The sequence below is a fragment of the Triticum dicoccoides genome, chromosome 2B (assembly GCF_002162155.2).
Source record: "Triticum dicoccoides isolate Atlit2015 ecotype Zavitan chromosome 2B, WEW_v2.0, whole genome shotgun sequence".
NCBI lineage: Eukaryota > Viridiplantae > Streptophyta > Magnoliopsida > Poales > Poaceae > Triticum > Triticum dicoccoides.
This window is the reverse complement of record NC_041383.1, coordinates 509,093,151-509,103,394: the sequence shown is the minus strand read 5'-3', so window position 1 is coordinate 509,103,394 and position 10,244 is coordinate 509,093,151. Positions and strand designations below refer to the sequence as shown.

Here is a 10,244-nt window from a genome sequence, read left to right as displayed (position 1 = left end):
CACCTTGCATTCTGGATTTTATCAAAAAACAAATACACCTTATACAAAGAAACGGAGGGAGTATGTTCTCACTGTAGATTGCTTATGTAGAGAACTTATTCTATCCGCTCTAGCCCTAAAATTGTGTATCTACTATTCCCCTCAACCTTCATCTGAGGCTGTCAGTTCGCTTTCCCTCCTTCTGCCACTCCGGCAGCCAGTGACGGGAAGGGAATCCCGGCGCTTCTTCTCCGACTAGTAGTTTAGGTCAGTTTTTTAGTCATCACAGGTGCAACGCTCGGCCGGATGGCGACACTTCTTCTTTGAGTTGCTCTTTTGGGTTCAATCCTCCTCGAGTTCGTCTGTCTGGACGGAGTGGGCACAGCTCTAACGTAGATTCATGCAATCTCCTTGGGGTGACGAAGTCAGGGTTTCTTGTGCGTGCACGACGGCGAGATTTGGTGCCAGATGTTTCAGATCGATCGAGAGGTTCATCGGCGATGACTGCGGCTCCAGGGCGTGGATCCTTAGGGAGACATGCACAAAAACTTTCCGCTGTCATCGGCAAGATGAGGCCGACTTCGATAGAGGAGCAACGACAATAGCGTGTCAACGGTTCGTTCTACGATATAGGTGGTCGTTCGGTGTTTCATGGATATTTTTATTGTGTTTGGTGTGTTTTTGTACTTTGGTGAATTTTTTAATGAATATATGTGCCTTTTTTTCCTACTCCCTCCGTCTAGGTGTGTAAGTCATCTTACGAAAACTAAATAATCTCAAAACACTTAGGCACGGTGCATTAACTTCTACCTCGTTTCTTGTTTCTTACATATCAACCAAGAAAAAATGAGGGGTGTGCATGCTTTTAATGACTTGAGATTATCAAACACGACATGCAGTGGTTAGTTCATTGCATGCAATACTATTAATTAGCAACTAAACATTAATGTCTCTTGTTTTCTCCTTCTCCTTGGTCACCGTGTCCAAGCTAATATGACTTACTCACCTAGACGGAGGAAGTAAAAAGGAAGTCATGGTTATATTTAGAAAAAACAAAATACACTCAGGAGTTTGGATATTTTACCAACAAAACTAACATACAATCTATTGAAGATGCCCTAATAAAGAACTCACCGCGGTTGCGGCAGGAACATCCGTCCATCCCTCCTCGAGCTCCACCCCGTCTTTACCAGGCCACCGCACCACCGTTCCCCCTAACCTTAAACCTCACAATTACTTCACTCATCAGTCATCACTAACACCCCACTAATCCTCCCACTTCGCCCTTCTTCTCCACTCCACCACCCTTTTCCCCTCACCCCAATCTCCGTCTCTCTCATTTCCAAATCCAGCCACCTCTCTCTCTCTCTCTCTCTCTCTCTCTCTCTCTCTCTCTACATGGGCACGCTTCTCCGCCGCGTCCTCCTCTCCCTCGCGCTCCTCGCCGCTGCCGCGACCCCCGGCGCGGCGGCGGCGGCGGCCAGGCTGTCGACGTCGTACTACAGCCGCAGCTGCCCCCGCGTGGAGCAGATCGTCTCGGACGTGGTCGCCGCCAAGCAGCACGCCAACCCGTCCACGGCGGCGGGCACGCTGCGCCTCTTCTTCCACGACTGCTTCGTCTCCGGCTGCGACGCCTCCGTCCTCGTCTCCCCGCTCTCCTCGGACCGTACCCCGGAGCGCGCCGCGGAGATCAACCTGTCCCTCCCGGGGGACGCCTTCGACGCCGTGGCCCGCGCCAAGGCCGCGCTGGAGGCCGCCTGCCCGGGCACCGTCTCCTGCGCCGACATCCTCGCGCTGGCCGCGCGCGACCTGGTGGGGATCCTGGGCGGGCCGCGGTTCCCCGTCCTCCTCGGCCGCCGCGACGCGCGCCGCTCCGACGCGCGCGACGTGGAGGGCAACCTCCCGCGCACCAACATGTCGGCGCGCGCCATGACGGTCCTGTTCGCGCGCAAGGGCATCACGCCGCAGGAGATGGTGGCGCTGGCGGGCGCCCACACCGTGGGCTTCTCCCACTGCTCCGAGTTCGCGCACCGGGTGTACAACTACAAGGGCAAGGGCAGCGGCGCCGGGCACGACCCGTCGCTGAACCCGGAGTTCGCGCGGGCGCTGCAGAGCTCCTGCGCCGGCTACGAGAGCAACCCGGACATCTCCATCTTCAACGACATCGTGACGCCGCGGGACTTCGACGAGCTCTACTTCAAGAACCTGCCCCGTGGCCTCGGGCTGCTCGCCTCCGACGCCGCGCTGTGGGAGTACCCGCCCACCAAGGTGTTCGTCCAGCAGTACGCCGACAACCGGACCGCCTTCTTCCAGGACTTCGCCAAGGCGATGCAGAAGCTCGGCACCGTCGGCGTCAAGACGGGGCGGCAGGGCGTCGTCAGGCGGCAGTGCGACATCCTCGACTGACCGGAGCGTGCTACTGCTACGGGTGCCGTGCCGTCGCTTAGTCCGGTGAAAATTGGACGGTACTATTAGGATTGGATTTTGGTGTGTGTCCGCTCTGATTTTCTGAATGAAGTTGTGAATTGCGACGCTTTTCGGCCTTGTGAACTGTGCGATGCTTTTCGGTCTCGTGAATTGAAAAGCGAGTGACCAAGGCCGTCCAATTTAGCGAGAGGCGCTGGGCCGTTGGCACCTCCCTTTCGGTTACACAAGTCGTTATCGTTGCTGGACTGGTTCATCGCGTGCATGCATTGTTACTTTCAGTCATATACTACTACTACATACATTCCGCGTAGTCACCACAGAAGGCTCAATAGCCGCCGCCGAATGCTCCTCGTAGTTACGCAGCTAACGGGAGGACGGGGCGTCGACCCGTTGGCTGGGCAGCTGGGGTTGCTGCGGAGTTTCTTCTATAAAAGCCCTTGGGTTGGTCTTATTTGTGACGCAGCTAACGGCGGCGGATACGCACAACGAAGGGTAGTCACGCGACCCACGGCAATGAAGGTGACACGAGCAGATTGCCGGCCGTTGGGGTTGGGACTTGGGCGTTGGCACATGGGAGGGCAAGGCAACATTGGCTGCTGCCTTTTTCTCGTACAGCGCCGGGCCGGTTCATGTCGGGTGAAGCTTTTTTGCGGTTGCGTTTTAATGGTGGACCCTCGACTGGACCGATGCCGGAACGGGGAGGCATCTGGGGGTCCATGGACGGTCTGATTTTTCCGATTCAGTGCCTTTCATTGTGACAGTTTGGATAGCAAATGATAAGGCCAAACAATCATGTCCATTCCCAGGGCCAATAGTTCGCGTCATTGCATAATGATAACAGAAGAAAGAACTGGCGCACGACAGCTTGCACGGGTTCTGCTGAGCCGTCGCTACTCAGCTGCAGTGCATAATCAACCAGTTCCTGCTAGTAATTCATCATGTTGAACGCTGGTCTATCCTTGTAACAGACGGCCCAATACAGAGTAGAGCGTCCCAGACATTGCTGAAGAACAACACCCAATTGAAAGCTGGGTACTGGTATGCAGGCAACAAAACTATGGACAATCCATGTGGCAGAGAATGACAGTTGAGCAAATGTAGGTAGGAGCAGTCAAACTTTAAAAACAATCCGCTACTTCCTCCATGCAAAACACTGGTAGAATTCGATGGCCATTTGGCACACATAATAGATTGGATTAGTTGTATCTCTCACCATGTTCCCAAAAATACAGAAAGTCCAGATTGATGATGGTGCTAGACCATGTTGTATCCACTCTGTTTCAAACCCTGCTGCTCTTAACAAATACAGCAGGGCAGCACATCCCGAATGGTAGGATTTGGGAGCATCAGCTGACAGACATGACTTTACACAAGCCAAGAACAGGGCGACATTAATCTATCAGCAACAAAAAAGGTTAACTAAGCCAGACTACCAGTGAGGATATACAAGATCCGCAGTAGAGCATGCTTACACCAATAAAAATGCATTTCCCAGCAAATGTTCGTTCCACGTCCCAGAGCACATGCTGCTCATCTTTGCCGTTGTTTTCCATAAGGTGCCGTCGCAAGGAGTATCTTCTTCCTGGGGCCCTGATCCATCACAATGGTGCCACTCTAGTCAAAACTACAAAAGAAAGCCTAAATTCTACAAGACTACAAAGCAGTAGTTACTAAGTACTATGTCATATTTAACATGCTCTTGCTAGATTCTGAAGGTAAGTTACTCCATTATGCATGTCCAAGTGCTAGAAGCATGCTAGAGAAATTACAACAAAAAAACATAGCATGCAATGCAGACACTATTCCTAACTACTATCAAGTTCGGTTGTGCTGAAAGCATGCAACTCATGTCTATCATTTCAATCGCGTTAATATTTGATGTTTCCAGTGTAATCAGATAGAGTAGCTTTTAGGAAAAAACATACTCAGAGCAAGAAAATCACGATGTATCATGTAAAGCGGCTAGTAATTGAACGACAAACACTACCATTGGTACTCCCATATCTTTGAGGTCGCTGTCTTTCATCTGACTCAATGCAGCCATATCCACCTGCAAACAAGTAAATACAAAGGAAAATGAACACTCCATAATAAAACATATATGTCTGAACTCTCATGGATTCAAGACTATACTTGAATGGACTGACAAGCACATTCTGGATCATGCAGAAAGAAAAAAGTAACATTCAATGGTACATAGGTAGTTGAAAGATCGAATAGGGTAGAGTCAAGAGGAACATGCATAGGAATGAAATTGAAAGAGAAGAGATAAGAGGCCGAAAGGATAGAGATTGTAATGAATTTTCCAGCTTATACAAAAATAACCACTAGAGCTCCTCGGGGGCATAAATTCATAATTCCATGCAAAACATCAAACAGAAGGCATCAAATGCACATGAGCACTATGGGTAGCAAACAGATACCCATTATCCACAGGAAATATATCTATTTGTGCATTATAAATATGAATTTAGAAGTTGGAAACAATCAAGATAATGGAAAATTACCTCCTCAGCCTGAAAGAGAACAACATACTTCTCAAGTCCCATTGAATTCAGTAATCCAGTAACTGTCGACGGTACTTCTTTCTGCAAATCACACAGAACAATTTTAGAAAATCTGGAGCAAGATCACATAACACAATCATTGCATAACCAGAAACTCGCTGATATAATCGGCGCAAGACTCGCTATTGGTAAGCATAACTAGATGTCGAAAAATTCTCACATCAACAACTATGGGCAAAGTGAACAGAAAAAATCAGCTACAAGCCTGTAACCAAGAGCAACGTGAAGAGAAAATTGGGCTAATGGTCAGCACACATGACGATATATCGCATACATAGCAATGATCACGTTTTACCAATGTCAACTTTAGAATGTTAACCCATCTGTAATGAGCAGCACTAAGCAAATACATCACTGGAACCTAACCAAAGTGCAAGATGAACCTTATAGGCAGAGATAGTTTGTAACAAGTTCAGAATCGAGTTCCCTTTCAAATCATAATTGACGAATTTCACAACAACATTGTAGGACAAACAACACACACTGTCCCAGAAGACCATTGAAAAGGAAGAGCACAAAATAAAGCAATAAAGTGAACATTTAGAAGCCAGGCTAATTTCAGATATATGAGAGAGATACAAACCAGCATAGGGGATGTAGGCCGGCGTCCAGATTGTGTGATTCCATTAGTTTGTTGTCCCCTATCAATCCCAATGGTAGAGCTGTCTTCGTAAGGTTGATGGGTTCTTAATGTGTCAGCAGCATCTCTTGTGATATGACTAGAAGGTCTTGTGGTACCGACAGATCGAAGGGATGGAATGGACCCTGTATGATCATATGTTCTTGGGGGAGACATGACTCTTCGAACACTTCTTGGAGGAGACATGCCTCTTTGAACACTTCTTGGAGGAGACATGCCTCTTCGAGCACTTCTTGGAGGAGACATGCCTCTTCGAGCACCTCTCGGGGGAGACATGCCTCTTCGAGCATTTATCGGAGGAGACATGCCTCTCCGAATGGCCCTCGGGGGAGAGATGCCTCTTCGAACACTTCTTGGGGGAGTCATGTCTCTTCGAACACTTGGAAGCTTGTCTGGGGACGTATACCTCAAACAATCATCGGTCCACGAGGGATAAGGTTTTCCTGAAGGCTCCAACTTGAACAACCCATCTGCATTCCTTGAAGAAGGCACTTGGCTTACAAGAGTAGAGGCTCTTGACTCTGGGACTCTCCCCCTCGAACCATATCCAGATCCTGTTTCTGGGATTTCTCCCTCATCATAACTAGACCTTGATTCTGGATCACCCCTTCTTGCTTCATATCCCTGGAGTTTCTTTGACTTCCTGGAAAGCTTTTCACGGAGATCCACTCCATTCTGTTCTGCCTCACTGTTGCTCTTCTGTGTCAAGCCTTTCCGCATAAGCTTCAGCCTTAAATCATCCCTGCCAATCTGGCGAGCTTCAATATTATACAGCCCAACGTATGCAGGAAAACAAAAGGAAGTGTCAGACAGACAGCTCCGTATTGAAATCTTAGAACACTGATAGTGGAAATGAAATGTTTATCGTCACCCAAACCATCATCTCCAAGCTGCGAGCTACTGCTTTCTGTTTGCCGTCTGCAGGAGAACAGTAATATAAGAGAGTAAAATTTTTTAAGCAAACACTTTCAACAGATGCTCAAACTGAGGACACAACAGAAAGAGACATGCAGTGAGCTGCAGTCTGGAGCATGCGAAGTAATTGAACATAAAGACAGCCAATGGAACTTGCAGATAGCAAGTGCTTTCTTTATTAAACAAAATAAATAAAGAAAGTAAAAGTGCAACATCTGTACAAAGGTAGCTAAAATTGAAGAACAAATATGCAAAAGAGACACACACAGTGCAATATACTTCACTGAATATAACAAAACATGCAGGGACACGTATAAAAGAGACATGTGATGTAGAATTATAGCTAATGAACTGGCAGGGCCCTACTTCACAAGTGCACATATAAAGTGGCAAGCTGACAGCATGCGTTAGAACATAGAGTATGGAGGACTGTAAAACTGAAGCCATGACACACAATAGGGGGTGAAACACCACAAAGGGATTCACTCCATGACCATCTGAAACATCTGATATGCAAGGGTCATTGTGTATACGGCTTCTAATTAAAAACTTTGAAACACTGTTTCAACAAACATTGAGTAATATAGATGAAGCAAATATACCTTTTATTACTCTGCTGACTTCCATACAAATCAGAATCAGCCACATTATTTCCTAGCCTCTCTCGGACAGGCCGCTTTCTTCCTGATACTGGCACTTCATCATCATTACCCATATCAGAAATAGTTCGCCTTTTGACAACCTGCAATCCAAAAAAATAAAGTGAGGAAGCCAAAGTTGAATAATTGATGCAGCATTCTGAAGCCTTAAAAGAAATAAAAATATATTTAAATACACAATCAAGATACTGGCATCCATGCTAACATTTACAACACAGAATGGCCTGAAAAAAGGGGGTCTGTTTTTACCAACTTCAAGATAGTTACTAGTAGTACTTACTAGCAGCCCATTATCTAAAAAACCCCAAAAAGAAAACATAACCAGCCATGGAATGAAGTGGTAGACTGGTAGCTGAGTTGGTCAGATAAAAATTTTACAAGTGCAAACAGGAAGGAGATGAATTGACATGCATTCTTCTATCACCTTATGGTTAACACCGACACAGCTCAGAATTCAGGACTTGCAATATGATAATGGTCGATACAGCCAGCAGAGAGCAACCAATCATTGGACAACAGGGCATGACCAATCATGGTTTGAACACTAGTTACAAGAAAACATCCCCAATACAGTGGTTTCCCCTCAACACAAAAATGTGTCACGGGCTAGTTATTCAAGTGACATTTGTCTCTAATCGTGAACCATGTGCTTACTCCCCAACACACCCACAAACCCACTAGAGGCAAAGACACCTAGAAACTACCGTTAACTCACCATTTGTCAACAACTAAGTAAATCACGTAACTTTACTCATCCCTGATCAATACATACAGGAAATCACAACACCCTTCACTTAGAAGTTAGAACCTTCAGGGGAGATGAAAATTCAAGCGAACAATGTATCCACCACTTGACGCGCCAAAATCGCAGCTATGACTACTGGAAACAGAGCATCTAGCCGCGCGCGCTAGAGCTACGGCTTGACTAAAGCTGTACTGCATCCGATCATCCGTCTCGTTTCTAATCAACCAAACCGGCGACAAGGGCACAGCCGAATCACAAGCGAGCAATCAAAATACAGAGGAATCCCACGAGCGTTGGAGCCCGGAGATCCGAGGCGACGGCTGACCTGACCGCTGCGGCCGAGGGTGATGGTGACCTTTGCCGTGGATGCCATCGCTGCCGCTCCCCGCGGATTACAGCCTTCGCCGGAGCCCTGGAAGGGCGAGGAGGGTGGCGGGGCGGCCGGCGGCGCGACACAGAGGGGCGGTTAGGGTTTGTGGCGAATGGAGATTGGGGCGTGGCGAAGTTTACCGGCGCTTGAGACGGGACGGGGAAGGGGGGGTGGGGGTCCTCGGGTTCGATTTGGTAGCACGAAGCCACCAAGGTGCGGGCTTTTTTGTGCTTTCCCTTCCGGATTTCGGTTTTCGTAATGAATTTTATTCGTGTCCAAATTCAACTTGTTTGGTGATGTTTATCGCCTGTCCCACGGCGTGGGTGTGTCGGCAACGGTTGTGATGTGCCCGCGGGTGACCGACGGACCGTGGGCCACGGCCGCACGATTGGGTGGTTCGCCTCCGAATCAAACGGTTGATGTGGACTTTTTTTCCTTTTTTGAAAAGGCAAAGGCCGTATACTAAATAACACGCTTTTGGGTAAAATTTTACCTTTTCCGGTAATACTAAATAGCACCCATACAGAAACCTTGAGGGTGCTGAAGTCTTCCTCCTGCATCCACCGACGACGTGCATCGAGCAAAGCTCATTGCTGTTTGTGTGTCTCCGTCTCAGCGGAGCAAACTTGTTTAAACCTAGGAGCTTGTAAAAGCAACGTCGAGAAAATTATCGATGTAGACCAGAAGAAGCCCACGTCTACAATCTGCATAGCAAATCGTCAACCAAGAGAATTTTTTAAAATGAAGAGAGCCTTTGAGTTTTAGCCAGATGGAGTAAAAAAACACAAATCTCACGCGTCCCTCAACGTATAGCTATGTTATTGCTCTGGAGCACAACGTGACCATGACAAACCTGCAAAAGAAAACGACAGGTTGGAAGAACATGATCTAAGGATACACCATCTTCCACACCTCTCCCGATGTGGCAAAAGAAGCGTCAGCAAAACAAGGACAATGTGGCGAGACTTTATTCCATGCCGATGGTGATGTCATCTCTGACCACCACAGAACGGAGACCTACCTAAGAGCATCTCCAGCCGCGCCCCCAACAAGGCCCCTCAGGCGACTTTTCGGCCGCCGGCGCCAAAAAATCGGCCCATTCGCGTCTCCAAGGGCCCAGTTTTCGCCGGCTCGGGCCGAAATTGGCGCCCGCGGACCCAACCCGAATCCGAACCCGACGCGCTGGGGGCGCTCGGGGGCGCCGGGCGAATCGTTTTTGGCGCGAAAGAGTCGCGGGCCAGCCGCGTCAGCGACACCGCCTCGTCTTCTCCCAACGCCTCAGTTTCCCGCAGGGAATCAATGGCAAGGCTGCCGCCGGTCAGCTTTGCCATTGATTTCTCACGGGCGACGCGTCACGGGGCGGCGCGTTGACGCCTCCCCTCCCTCGGACGCGTACACACGGACGCGGCGCGGCTATATATGGCCTCGCTCGTCTCTGATGAGCGCCCCCTCTCCCGAGCGCCGCCGCCGAGCTCCTCTCCTCCAGCCCTCCCTCTCCCGTGAGCCGCCGCCCAGCCCCTCCATCTCCCTCCCCTTTCCCGATGGCCGAGCGTTTCCCCGGAGACGAGGCGGCAGCCAACGGCTTCGGCCACCGTTCGCTCCGCGAACAGGAGTCGTGGCTCCTGTTCCAGGCGAACATCCCGGCGCCGCCGGACATGCGCGCCGGGTCGACGGGTTGGAGGCTCAGCAACGGGGGAGTGCTCATTCCCCCGTTGCCCGACGCCATGGCCAAACCCTCCTACTTCGTCGGCGAGGTCGAGATCGTGCGCGCCTCCCTCACCGACGCCGAGCTCTCCCTCCCCCAGTATGCCACCGACAACCACGCGGCTTGGGCGGCATACTTCGAGCGCCGCCAGCAGCAGCGACTAGCGTCCACCAACGGTGCGCCGGTAGTCGACAGCCTGAAGAACAGCGAGGGGCGCCACCTGTGGTGGGGCGCCCC

At 49.7% G+C, this 10,244-nt stretch overlaps 2 protein-coding genes across 4 annotated transcripts; one reads left to right on the top strand and one right to left on the bottom strand.

Annotated features, from left to right (window-relative positions):
* The first annotated feature begins 1,260 nt into the window (after positions 1 to 1,260).
* LOC119364538 (peroxidase 31-like) lies at positions 1,261 to 2,633 on the top strand. Its single transcript, XM_037630020.1, has one exon. The coding sequence runs from the start codon at positions 1,378 to 1,380 to the stop codon at positions 2,383 to 2,385; it is 1,008 nt and encodes a 335-aa protein (XP_037485917.1). The 5' UTR covers positions 1,261 to 1,377; the 3' UTR covers positions 2,386 to 2,633.
* Positions 2,634 to 3,542: 909 nt separating this feature from the next.
* Positions 3,543 to 8,492, bottom strand: LOC119364537 (eukaryotic translation initiation factor 3 subunit A-like). 3 transcript variants are annotated; one of them, XR_005174976.1, is made up of 8 exons: positions 8,258 to 8,492; positions 7,131 to 7,270; positions 6,485 to 6,531; positions 5,557 to 6,371; positions 4,914 to 4,994; positions 4,394 to 4,456; positions 3,879 to 3,996; positions 3,543 to 3,802 (listed from the first exon to the last, which is right to left on the bottom strand). XR_005174976.1 is itself a non-coding variant. In XM_037630018.1 (7 exons), the coding sequence occupies exons 1-7, from the start codon at positions 8,303 to 8,305 to the stop codon at positions 3,937 to 3,939; spliced, it is 1,254 nt and encodes a 417-aa protein (XP_037485915.1). In that variant the 5' UTR covers positions 8,306 to 8,492; the 3' UTR covers positions 3,543 to 3,936. The 3 variants fall into 3 exon arrangements, 2 of the variants coding, with proteins under 2 accessions (XP_037485915.1, XP_037485916.1); XM_037630018.1 differs by having other exon boundaries at positions 3,543 to 3,996; XM_037630019.1 differs by having other exon boundaries at positions 3,543 to 3,996; positions 6,491 to 6,531.
* Positions 8,493 to 10,244: the final 1,752 nt, after the last annotated feature.